General features: G+C 47.2%; 1 protein-coding gene across 1 annotated transcript; it reads left to right on the forward strand.

Annotated features, from left to right (window-relative positions):
- Positions 1 to 531: 531 nt before the first annotated feature.
- On the forward strand, positions 532 to 5,466 carry NR0B1 (nuclear receptor subfamily 0 group B member 1). Its single transcript, XM_025857859.2, has 2 exons — positions 532 to 1,711; positions 4,929 to 5,466. The coding sequence occupies exons 1-2, from the start codon at positions 538 to 540 to the stop codon at positions 5,171 to 5,173; spliced, it is 1,419 nt and encodes a 472-aa protein (XP_025713644.2). The 5' UTR covers positions 532 to 537; the 3' UTR covers positions 5,174 to 5,466.
- The last annotated feature ends 8,084 nt before the right edge of the window (positions 5,467 to 13,550 follow it).

Below are 13,550 nucleotides of genomic sequence, written 5' to 3' on the forward strand. Positions count from 1 at the left end.
CAAGTTACCATGTAATGCTGATACCGCTGGTCCATGGTCTGTACTTCAAGTTCCCTGAAAATGAGACTTCCCTGTCCATATGCAAAATATGTCATACAAAGTTTGATCACTTAATGAAAGTATTCAAAGATGGCACAAATAGATTTCCCCCCTTTTATTAGGCACCCCTCCCTTTCCAATAAAGGGAGCAAATTAGATGCCAGGTTTCAATGGAAAGAGTTGGAACACTGCCCCCAAATACCTGCTACCTGCTCTCTGCTCTGTTTTCCAGAGGCAGGGAAGGGTGTAATGAGAGGAAAGAAGGACGTGTTCAGGAGCTCCAGTGCCTCCGCTCCTCCTTCATTCTCAGCCTTTAAGGCGGATCTGTCCCTTCTGAACCGCTGAGGTCAAGGGCGAACACACCGAAGCACAGCGCCGCGCCCCCCCTCCGCGCCCTTGCCCTGGCGGAGACGGCCGACGCGCGTGCGTGCGCGCTTGGTATAAATAGATCCCAGGCGGCCGCCACCGGACAGAGCTGGGTTCTGGGCACCGCGGGCCATGGCGGGCGAGGACCACCAGTGGCAGGGCAGCATCCTCTACAACATGCTCATGAGCGCGAAGCAGACGCACGCGGCCCCGGAGGCGCCCGAGGCGCGGCTGGGGGGCGCGTGCTGGGGCTGTTCGTGCGGCTCGGAGCCCCCGGTGGGCAGAGAGGGGCTGCCGGGTGGGCGGGCAGGGACGCTCCTGTACCGCTGCTGCTTTTGCGGCGAGGACCACCCGCGGCAGGGCAGCATCCTCTACAGCATGCTCACGAGCGCGAAGCAGACGCACGCGGCCCCAGAGGCGCCCGAGGCGCGGCTGGGGGGCGCGTGCTGGGGCTGCTCCTGCGGCTCGGAGCCCCCGGCGGGCAGAGAGGGGCTGCCTGCCGGGCGGACCATGGCGCTTCTGTACCGCTGCTGCTTTTGTGGTGAAGACCACCCTCGCCAAGGCAGCATCCTTTACAGCTTGCTCACGAGCGCGAAGCAGACGCACGTGGCGCCACAAGCGCCCGAGGCGCGGCCGGGGGGCGCGTGGTGGGACCGCTCCTACGGCACCCAGGGCCTGGAGGGCAGAGGGGAGCTGCCGGGCCGGCCGGCAGTGGCGCTCCTGTACCGCCGCTGCTTTTGCGGGCAAGACCACCCGAGCCCGGGCAGCCTCCTCCAGCACTTGCCCACAAGCGCAAAGCAGACCCACGGGGCGCAGCCCACGGCCCCTTGGTGGAGCCCCCAGTGTGGCGCGCAGCGGCGGCTGGCCCTCAAGAGTCCACAGGTGGTCTGCGAGGCAGCCTCGGCCGGCCTGCTGAAGACGCTGCGCTTTGTCAAGTACTTACCCTGCTTCCAGGTGCTCCCTCTGGACCAGCAGCTGGTGCTGGTGCGCAACTGCTGGGCGCCGCTGCTCCTGCTCGAGCTGGCCCAGGACCGCTTTAACTTTGAGACGGTAGACACCTCGGAGCCCAGCCTGCTGCAGAAGATCCTCACCACCAGGCGGCGGGAGACCGCGGGCGACGAGCCGCCGCCTCTGCAGCCGCCGCCGCCGCCGCCGCCGCCGCCGTTGATATCGCCGCCCGAGGCCGGGCATTTGCCTTCGGCCGCTGAAGTCCAAGCCATCAAGTGCTTCCTTGCCAAGTGCTGGAGCCTGGACATCAGTACCAAGGAGTACGCCTACCTCAAGGGGACCGTGCTCTTTAACCCGGGTAAGGGCGCGGCCTCGGGCGCAGGCTTTTCTCTGTTCAGAAAAAACCCTGGGCAGTGCCTACCTGAAGGCGCAGGCACTGAAGAGTTCTCGGTGGTCGGGGGAGTGTCGGGGCACCGGCGAAGAATCACGAGTAACTCTGCAGAGTTGGGGGAACTCCAGAAAGCACTCCTTGTGGGTGGGCTGCTGCCAGACACTCAGCAGAGCACAGGGGGATTGTTTGTTGAGGTTTACTGCTTCTCTTTCTACCTCTTTCTGCTACTAAGAAAAAGTTTGTGCCATCGAGGTACGGGGCTGGTCCTTCTCCTCTAGTCTTTTGAATCCAGTAGTACAGCTATAAAAAAAAGTTTGTGTTCACTGCAAATTCTGCAACATGTCTTTCTGAGATGCAGTTCTGAAATTTACTAGAACCTTTTTGTTGGAGGAAATCTATTCAGGCTGGTAAGAAAGGAAACATTTGTTAAGGAGTACTAGATCATCCCCCCGGGGACGGGGGGACACTGTCATGCAGGCCACTGGACTTAGCCTTTCATGGGTCTGCCTCTGAATGATCATGTTTATGGTCCTAAGCATCTGGACTGTGTCATCCTCGGAGTATCTGTATCAGGGTACCAAGGGGGCAGGGAAAAAGCACTAGGGAATGCCAGCGGGAGCACTGTTAGAGCTTTCAGAGACCCTAGGGACCTCCTAATCAAGCCCCTCTGCCCTTCACCCTTACTCCACCCCGTTTCCAGATTAGGGAGCCTAGTCCCAAATGACTTTACTCCATAGTAATGACCAGTGAGTCATAGAGCATGGCTCTCCTGGCCTCCAGGGGATGTCTGTGGCAACACACTTTAGGCTGTCTGTTAGGTGCTGGACACTGTGCCACAGAGTCCAACCAAATCATGAGAGAACATCTCCGTGGACCACCCAGCACTTTTTCTTGAGTATGTCCCATTACTAGAGTTGTCTTTGACCAGAATCCTTCCAAAAGGGTCACAAGCGGGCACAAAATTTCCAGGCAGCTTGAGTTGGGATAGTTTTTATAATGCTCCCTCCACACCTTCTTTTCCCTAACACCAGAAGTCTCTGATTATGTCCCTGCCTGCTGCCTAGCATTTTTTGAAAGGGTAGAGAGCAATATTTAATAGGATGATATTTCACTCAGAACTCACATTTCAAGACCTAGAGCCCTCAGCTCATCTCAGCGATCACTGTAGGTCAACTTTTGCTTATATCCTTGTTCTCCAAACTTGCCTGTCCATAGGGGGCGGGGGGCACTTGTTCAGTCTTACCAGGCTCCTCCCTGGAGGTTCTGATACGGTAGCTGTGGTCCAGGGTCTGTAAATCTGCATTTGTAGTAAGTGCCCAAGGTGGTTCTTAAGATCATTTGGAATACATTTCTTGCTCCTTCAGCCAGTATTCTTAAACATCTCCCTTGGGCCTTGTTCTGTTGGAATACAAAACAAAGGCAGGGGCTCAGCCTCCAGAACTTTACATTCCACTAGTTTGCTTCTTTCCCTCCACCCTGCTTAGCGTACTTTGGTCACACACATGCATCTCCTTTATTCTCTCTGCTTCTCTGAATCCTCTCTCACTGTGAATTTAATCAGCTAAACTGAGTGTGTTTTAAACACAAATGCACCTGCTAAGCGTGTGCCTTTCTTCGATGTTTATCCTTTTGTTGTGTATCTTCTGATCTTTATGTGTAAACTTTTTTTTTTTTTTATTGTGGAGTCCATCTCTCCACATTTTCTCTTTCCCGAATTTACTTTATGGGCCTGCCTTTTACCAGGGGATTGGAGGGGGGCAATGGAAAAGGAGGGTGTGTTTTGAAAGCAGAGGAAAGGGACAGGGAGTTCACAAGATGATATTTTAAGGAGCCGTGAATCCAGACTAGAAGAGCTTCAAATTTCTGGTGGAGATTGATGCAAGCCTCCTCTTCCCCTCATCAGTGGAATTCAAACGATAAAATGGGGTCTCAAGTCTGGATAATGAGTGTAGGTAGTAGGGGATTGTTAATGTGTGGATCAGGGTAATCAGAAATGGAATAAGGAGCACAGATGTGGCCTAATTTCCTTCTACTTTTATTAGACCTATTTGCTTATGATAGGAATGACTCGCCTGTTACCATTACTATTTTTTAAACTGGTCCTGCTACTCTTGGTCACCATGGTGCTTTTAAAATACTGTACTGATGGATTCTGTAGGAAAGGGAAGGAAAATAATTGCCATCATCACTGACATCCCTTAAACAGCACTGTAAAATTGGTAATTGTTTAAACACAAGTTAAAGAACTTTACAGTAGTATTACTGTCATGCAGGATCAAAGAACTTTTAAAAGCAGCCTCCCCTTAACACCGTCTTTATAAAACTTACAGGCACATTATGTTTCCTACATTGTATTTCATTCACTTTTAGTAGGGTTATCACATAATACTGCAAGAAGGTCAGGCATTCCCTGTTTGAAAAGTTACTTTTGAACCATGTTGAAATTGATGATGTTTACATGTTTACTTTTTAACACCTGTAAGACAGTGCTTTTAAAGACCTCTTTCTTTAGTATTTTTTAAAAGATGCTTTTGCAATATTTATTAAAATCAGTTTCTAAAAAAATTCCTCCCCAATACAGAAACCCTGGTACAATGAGCTAAATGGCCAGTGTTCTCTCTTAAATTACCCTGGAACTCAAGATTAAAATCAGCCTGTCGGCAGACAGTTAAAATGAGACTCATGAGTCACTGTGGCTGTGAAGTTTACCCCCATCAGCTGGGCAATCATGGCACTGGTGGGAAATTCAAGGGAGGATGGTGAAATATTTATCATCTGGCAAAACCTGTAGCCATTCTACAATGGCCTGTTTCCCATAGGTAAAAGGTCAAGTGCTCACTTCTTGAAATAATCTTAATGTCTTCCTATTTCTACAGTGAACTGGAGCCGTGATTCATTAAATGATATTCTACTGTCACAGTGAATAAATGTGCAGTTTTTACATGTGAGGATACAAACACAGTGACTATAAAATAACTAGATGATATTTCATCTCAGAAGCATTGCTTCTGAAAACTTAGAACAGGTTTGGCATTTTGTCCTTGTTCCAGAAAGCCCTTTTAAGCAGGAAGCTTGAACTCTTGTTTAATGTGGGAAGGGGCAGAAATGGACATATCTAAATGAGCTAAGGATGCCGAGTGAGCTGTTAACAATAAAGAGACTCTTGTCCCCTTTTCTCCTCCAGACCTGCCAGGCCTTCAGTGTGTGAAGTACATTCAGGGACTTCAGTTGGGAACTCAGCAGATCCTCATTGACCACATCAGGATGACACACAGGAGGCACCAAGCCAGGTTCGCCGAACTGAACAGTGCCCTCTTCCTTCTGAGATTCATCAATGCCAATGTCATTGTGGAACTGTTCTTCAGGCCCATCATTGGTTCGGTCAGCATGGATGATATGGTGCTGGAGATGCTCTGTGCGAGGTTATGAAGGCGTGGGGGCCCCGCAGGTGCAGTTGGCCATGTAAGAAAAAGAAGGAGCCACAGGCAGAAGTGTTTTGAAAAAATGACAAATAAACTTTCTTATTTTTATATGCATACTTTTGTATTCAATTAAAGAAGAATTTTAGGGGTGCCTGGGTGGCTCAGTCGTTGAGCGTCTGCCTTCGGCTCGGGTCATGATCCCAGGGTCCTGGGATCGAGCCCCGCATCGGGCTCCCTGCTCCGCAGGAAGCCTGCTTCTGCCTCTCCCACTCCCCCTGCTTGTGTTCCCTCTCCCGCTGTCTCTCTCTGTCAAATGAATGAATAAAATCTTTAAAAAAAAAAAGAATTTTAGTGGTAGACAATTAGCAAATCCTCTGATCCATACAGTTTCATGGTGGAGAAACACATGTGCCAGCAGGTAACACATCTCTGTACATCTCCAAGGAAAGAGCAGACGATGGCTCTAATAAGCTATTATCAGACCTTTAGTGACTCTCTCCAGTGAACCTGCTAAAATCACGTTTGTAATATTAAATTATAATAAATGTTATATTGACTATTAACTAGATTGTAAAAAATTTCAGAGCTTAAGCAAGGCTTCAAAAAATATCAAAAGCCTAGTGAACATAAACAGAGATTAAGTTATCTTTGTAAGTGGCATCAGGACATTTAATATTATTGCATGCCAGGATTGGCGAGGGTTGACTCAGCTCTATCTTCACTTCCACTTCCCGTATGGAAGACAGTCTTTGGAGCAACTGGAGTTAAGTGGCAGTCCTTGATCACAGAAACACCTGAAAGTGAAGTCAGATTTTTCAGAAATTTAGTCTGAGACTTCATACAATAAATAAAGTTCAACAAGAAGCTTCTATAAAGGGGCACTGTAGTTGTAGAAAGCTCAACATTGTTATAAACCCCTAAGTGGTATCTCAACCTTAAGATACATACGTAACTATCACATTGAAGAAGCATCCTATAAAATCATAAAGTGACTTTATTGTTGACTTTTGCTGCCCCAGTCCATGTAATCTGTAGAACCAGTTCTTCCTTCTCCCTGGATAAAGCTTAAGGCACTAAATGTTTATTCACTTATAGGTAAGAAATTGCCCATTAGTGATTAATACATCTAAGCCCAGGGTAGTAACCCAAAGCAGGCAGTCTTCAACTTATGTGCAGACCCCTTTGGCAGCCTGGTAAATGCCTGGACATCTGAGAATCAGGCTCTCAGAATAATGCAGCAAATAAAATACTCAGGATTACAAAGGATATGAATTATGTCAAAATATAATAGTAAAAATGTCAAATTTTAAAAATAGTTTAAAATGTATAATGTATATGCTTCCTTATCAATACATTAAGTAAACTGGTGGCAGGTGCAGTCAATATAATTGAATATAATCAATATAATTGAAATTTCAAAATAATCTACAACATCTACAGTATGATAAGAAAATGCAACATTTCCATTGGTGACTGTATTGGGAGACCCCCAAGGTCACCACCCCATTCAGATTTGCTAGAAGCTCTCATGGGACACAGCATACAGCTGTGTTCAGGGCTAAGACTTATTATAGTGATGTGGTAAGGATACATAGCCTGATCATAAGGGGGAAAAGCACAGGCAGCGTCTGGAGTAATCCATGTGTCCATGCCCAAGCTGCTATTTGCTCTCCCCCTCCCATGAGGGGTCATGCAGAGCACACATTCTTCCTCAGGAAAGAAAATGCAGCAACATGTGTGTGATATTTCTGCCCAGGGAGGTTCTTTGAGTTTCAGAGTGTAGGCTTTTAATTGGGGGCTGCTCACATAGACACCTTTCACCAAGCACGTACCAAAATTCCAAACACAGAGAAAGAAAGCAAATGCTCAGTATAAACCCCACTGTTGGCACATTCTAGGCCCATTGAGTCACTCTTACAAGTTAGGGAAGGGCAGGAACACTCCCCAAAGAAAGGTTCCCAGATGTCAGCCAAGGGTTGGCCTTGCAAGGAGGCCGTTCTAATGATAGCTGTCTCACTCTTGCTATGCTAACTCGTCTGCATAACCCACTCGCTTGGCCCATGGCCAAGGAGTCTTTACAGACTTATCATCAGTAGGACTCCACACAAGAGGCTGAGGTCAACTTACAGTATTGATCTCACATATACCTTTTGGTGGTTCTGGACTTAGCCAGTTAAAACACAGACCATGAGCCATAAAGCTCTGTCTTACAAAGCCAGGTGGCTTCCTTTATCACTTCCTGTATGAACCTTTTTGTTTTGTTTTGTTTCGGTTTGTTTTGTTTTGTTTTAATCTGGCCTGAGGGATCAATTCTGGCCCAGCACAGCCTGGCATGTGAGATGAAGCTGTCCCCAAGCCTTCCAGGGGCTGAGGCAGTGTATGATGGTCAGGGCACACATCCAAGAAATATAGTCCCCGAAGGTACATGTGTCCCCGGAAACAAAGAGTTTACAAAGTTCGGGCATCCCACGCAGGCCAGGCGTTGGTCATGCACTATATGCCAACGGGGCCCCCAGTGTGGCTTCCCCGTGTGGTTCCTCCCCCCCCAGGGTTCTCAGTGGTGCTTTTCAGATGAAGTGCCTGAGGGGGTCAGTTCTCAAGAGCTCTGTCGGCAACGCTGGTCCGTGGCCTGCTCATGGAGGCGCTCTGTGGGGACCGGGCAGGACCCTGCAGCGCAGCGGCATACTGTCGCATGTGGCCCGGGCTTGGCAGTCCTCCAAAGAGCTCAGGGCAGCTGTGGCACAGGCAGCACGCTTTTCCTTCAGGAAGAGGGAAAAGCTCCGGGGAGCAGTTCTGGAAAACCAAGATCATTAAGGCCCCCCCCAACCCCGTGCCTCCCCATATACCCAGGTTTTGTTGTTGCAACATCACTGTGTCCCACTCACTAATCCTAGCTTTATAATTTCTCCTAATCATTTTTTTTCCCCAGACATTTCATCTGGAAGGGTTGTGTGCAAGAGGGACACAAGCATTTTCACAGAATAACGTTTTTATACTACTTAACCAGAAAGACACATCATATTCAAGAACTGGCCAGGGCAAAGAAATGGTCAGGGGGAAATCCTGAGTTTTCAATATTTTTTAAAAATTTTACATAACCCCTCCTCTCCCCAGACCTCTTTTCCTGATCATTTTTCCAGTGAGCAGCCTAGAGAAGATCAATCCCTTTCTGGAGAGAGCTGCCCTGCACCTCCCAACTGCCTTACCAAGGTGTGTACAGCGGGAGAAAGGTGACGGGGTAGAGGTGGGCCATGAAGCCGTTGTTGTAAATCACAACTGATCTGGAAAGCAGAACACAGCCAACGGCAGTGACACAGCCCGCCCCCCCAGGGGTTCCAGAATGTGGTCTGTCAGAGGTGGGCAGGGGGGCACACTCCCCCAGGGTGCAGCTTTCAACAGGAATCACAGGTTCAGAACGCAGTCAGGCTCCTCATCAGAAACATGGAGTCCTTCTGCAGCTTCATTTTATATGGTCTCATTCGAGAACAAGCCCTTTCCTTAGACATCCACAAGTGACCCAGATGGTCCAGCCAGCAGCCACCACATTTTCATAACTATGACCCCGTAGAGGGGGCTCCTAACTTGCCGGCAGTCCCAGAGTCTGACTTCTGTTCCTCGAGCTTGTGTCTGCTCAGTCGCTGGCACGGAAACAACCCAGGGCAGGGAGTATCAGGTTTCAACTTAGAGTCAGATCCAGAAAAATAGCATCTGGGAAGTCAGTAAATCAAAAAGCCGGCAGCTTTTGCGCAGGAGCAACAAAGCTAAGACACTGTAGGGCCAGGTGCCTGTGTTCCAAGTCCAAGTGACAAGTAAAGCTTTTCCACACACTTTTTCCTGTCAGTCTTAGGGTCCAAATTGCCCCATGCAAAAATGTGCACACCAGGGGCCACAAAATCATCAGCTCCCGAGGGTCAGAAATCTGAATTTTTCAAGAACTCATTCGCAAAATTAAAAAATGCTTTATAAAATTTCCAAAGCCTACCTTCATCTGGACATTGGCTCCTTCACTCTTGAGACTCCAATAGGCAAAACCCTAGCAAAAATTCATCAATTACAGAGACCTGTTTCCAATATTAAGAGTTTAAATTTCAATCCGCCCACCTGTAACAACAAGCGAGGGAGCTGTGTCCCATTTACACTTTTTTTTGCAGCTTTCCCTGGTTGAGATGACCCCTCTAGCATTTATGAAATTGAAAGCATATAATATTCTCCATTATTTTTGTATCATATATCCAGATGCAATAGCCACAAAATGCAAAGCTGTGATTTAAAATTCCTTTTTTTTTCCATTACAAGTTTATGCAAACCCCTAGCAGTAAATTCATTTCCAGGGTTCACAGGAGAACCCAACAGGACTGCGGGGTCGCCGGAGACGGCTTTAGTAGCGGCGGCTAGGCTGAAAAAATGGCTAGGGTTTTTTTTCTCTTTCTTTTCCCCTCTGGTTTATCTAAAGCCTTGCTCCAGCCTCTTTTCCTGCCCCTTAGAGGAGAGAGCAACCACAAACTAATGTTTATGTTTGGGCCCTTTCTCTCCCTGCCCAGAGGAAGGAGACAAATCATCACCCTGGCTGTGGTGGCTTTTTCCTCACCACATGGGCCATAGCCTGCGTGGCCCCAGGCAGCTGGGGGGTCCATCGAGCCCCCTCTCCTAGGAATGGATTATTTTGACATTGCATCAGTAACTTTTGCCTCTGATCACAAGCGGCACTGCTTCATACCATGGAAAGTGACTCCACAGCCACCGACCTACCAGGGGCTCCTCGTTCCCTGCCCCCGCCCTCATTCCCCAAAATAACACTGTGGCTGTATTTCAGTGAGTTAGCAAATTCCACCACTGTGTTGGAAGTCTCCAAGACTACCCCACATGCAAATATTTCACTAGGTGGTCTCACAGCACTTACCGTAGCTGTGATTACAGCTCCGATGATTTATGGTGATGCAGTGAAGATACATAGAACAGAAAGGAAAAAGACAGGTGGAGTCTGGGGGAATCCTCTGCAGACTTCCTTATGATTGCTCCCTCCCCTGACAGGTCATCCAGGGTGCACTCTCCCCCCTTCCCCCGCCCTCCCCACCAAACAAAAATTAGCAACATGCGTGCAATGTTTCTTCCCAGGGGAGCCCATGGGAAGACTCAGCGCCCAGGGTTTTTACTAGGGGCTGGTCACATAAGCACCACCTACCTAGCAGGCACCAGAACGCCAGACCTGGTTCTCTGGACCCAGAGAACCACCCATATCAGCGCAGGGTGGGAATTCTCCTGAAATTATAGTTCCTAGGTTTAGTCAGGGGTTCAGTCTTGCCGGCAGGCTTTTCTAAGAATAATGCTCCCAGGCTTGCTATGTTAATTCATTTCTGCACATATAATGCTAATACTTCGGTGTGGTGTTTCATTCATTCATAATTAAAGGAGAGGCTAAATTTCAGTGAGAGGTTAATGAAAATAGCTATGCAACTATTTTCACCCCGTTCAAGTTCACTGAACCCCCAATTTCCATCCACCAGCTCCTTGAAGAGGGGGAAAGTCCACCGATGACTGGTTCAGAACCAGTGAAAGCTGACAGCTCATTTTTTTCCCAGTCTGAGACTTTCCCAAGTTCACTGCCTGCAGTGGCAGAGCAGGGGCTTCTAATATCCCCTGCACTCTGTAGTTCTAGTCCTACCTCTGTATTTGCTGAGGACCACAGGCTTGGAAGACATCAACGAGGAAGAGGAAGAGGAAACAGAAGAGTTCTCACCTGGCTGATGCCAATCCTACAGTTTTCTCTGGCCACAGCAGATGTTTCAAGTTGACTCTCCTGTGGGTATTTACAGAGATTATTTGGAAAACTTTCTCCATATTTCCCACAACCCTGATCTTTTTGGATCCCTTTCCTACAGCTACTTCTGTATTCCTTCCAGTTTTGCTTCTCCTTCTTCAGTCCCCAGATAGCTAGCTCTCTTTCCAGCTCCTTCTACTGAGTCTTTCCACCCCCCTGGGCAACCCTTTCCAACCCACTAGGACGTAAGATAAACCTAAGGCAGCATGCCTGCGATCCCTCACTTCCCCCTCTGGAAGGGAAACTCATTTTTTGCTTTGGCGAGCTTTGAGAGTATGGCTGCCCAACCCAGCCACCTGTTCTGTCCTCTGTTCGTCCGTGTTCTACGTAGCCTCTCTGTTGCCCTCAGATTTCCTGGTGAGAGTCAGACACTGATCCATGATGTTCCCTAAACTGCAGTGGATACCGATTAGCTCTACAAGTCACCTCCTTAAAGTCCTTTTATTGACTTGAGTCACTCCAACTTTGGGGTACCCTCAGCACACAAACTGCTCCCCTAAACATTCCTTTTGCCTTCCCAATTTCCATACTTTGATATGGGTGAGGGATTAAGAATCACATAAACTTGATGCTTCCTGCATTGTGATTTTTATTTTTTTAAATTTTATTTTATTATGTTAGTCACCATACAATACATCACCAGTTTTGATGCAGTGATCCACAATTCATTGTTTTCGTACAACACCCAGTGCTCCATGCAGTACATGCCCTCCTTAATACCCATCACCGGGCTAACCCATCCCCCCACCTCTCTCCCCTCTAGAACCCTCAGTTTGTTTCTCAGAGTCCATAGTCTCTCATGGCTCATCACTCCTGCCGATTTCCCCCGCTTCATTTTTCCCTTCCTTCTAATGTCCTCCATGCTGTTCCTTATGTTCCACAAATAAGTGAAACTCACTCAGCTTCTTGTTCCCTTTGTGCCTCCGTAGAAACTGGCACCAGAGTCCGCTTTTAACACCCAGCTACTAATGTGCATTCATTCATGTTCTTTTCCTCTGCAGTTGAACCTATGATTAGCATGTGAGTCCACTGAGGGTCTTTTCTTGGCATGAAGCACGATTTCAATCTTTGTCTCAATTGCATTAGATTTGATCTTCACCACCTTCTCTTTTGTTTTCCCTTTTAAAATTCTTTTTCTTATAAAATTATAAGGGCAAATTGCAAGAAACTATTTAAACATTTCACAAACACTACTATAGGTACAGAGGTGGCAAAACTGGAGAAATGTGAGTGTTCGCTGGCAAGCAGCACTGTCCTGAGAAAGCTCCAAACATTCTCTCATCAGGTGATGGATGGAAGTCCACATTCAGTGCAAGAAAAGCAGTCTGGGGTTCCAGGGTATCCTTCACAGAGGTGCTGATATTACGTGTAAAGATTAGTTTGGTTTACAATATTCTGCTTGCAACTGCTAACACATCGAGAAGTTCACACCTTAGTATATGTGCTGCCGAAGCGAGCACGAGAAGTTCACACCTTAGACACAATTACTAAGTGACATTTCCTTCCTTTTGAATAATACTGATCGCTGAGAAGAGGTGCACTGAATAAAGGGGAGTTTGTCTCTACTGAGGGAGAAGAGAATTTTTGGATTGATCTTATTAAGGAATTTCCATCTGAATATAAGATGTTGGTAGAATGATGGCGGGGGGGCGGGGGCACATGAGAGGGCCTGACAATAGGTAGAAGAAGGTCTTTGAATAGAAGCCATCAGCACCTAACTGTCTACTTAGAAATTCTCTTGGGTGGCTGCAGTGACCCCACTCTTTGGCTGCCCTCTTTTCCCATCATTGGTTGGTGGTGCCCCAATTTTGACACAGTTTTGTATTGCAGTTAGGTGAAACAGGGCCACTGACGTGAAGGGGAGTGACAGACTACTCCAAAGAGAAAAAAAATCCATATATATTTTCTACAGAAAACAGAATGTAAAAAATAGGTAGAACCGAAGTAGAAAGATAATAAATAGCAGAGGATGGGGGACAAAATAAGCAGGAAAAAGGGAAATTTGTAATTTACAATGAATGTGAGATTTACCTAAAAGAGTCTATACTGTTACATTGTTTGTTTCACTCCTACTATATGGATGCAAACAACCTCAGTATATTTCAAATAAAAAAGCTAAAATGTATTGTACCAAGCTCTGTTTTGAGTACTTTGCAGGGAGTATATGTTTCAATCCTTACAATAGCTCCAGAAGCTAACTACTATCCCAGCTAAGTAAGTCAGGGCTCAGCAACTGGGTGTCCTGTACTGGACCCCATCACTAGCGAAAGGCACAGCTGGAATGGGAAGCTAGTCCTGGAGGATGAGTGCATCTCAGGGCCCATCACTATAGCGTATGGCCTCCAGTTTGGCTGCAGAAGTGAAATACAAGGAAGTATATCTGCCATACTTTGTGGAATCCATCGAACATATCTCATTTTATTTATTTATTTATTTATTTATTTATTTATTTATTTATTTATTAATTAAAGATTTTATTTATTTGACAGAGAGAGAGCACAAGTAGGCAGAGTGGCAGGCAGATGGAGAGGGAGAAGCAGGCTCTCCGCTGAGCAGGGAGCCGGAT

Source organism: Callorhinus ursinus, unplaced genomic scaffold (genome assembly GCF_003265705.2).
Source record: "Callorhinus ursinus isolate GAN/ISIS: 27379988/994484 unplaced genomic scaffold, GSC_fseal_2.0 scaffold16, whole genome shotgun sequence".
Lineage (NCBI taxonomy): Eukaryota > Metazoa > Chordata > Mammalia > Carnivora > Otariidae > Callorhinus > Callorhinus ursinus.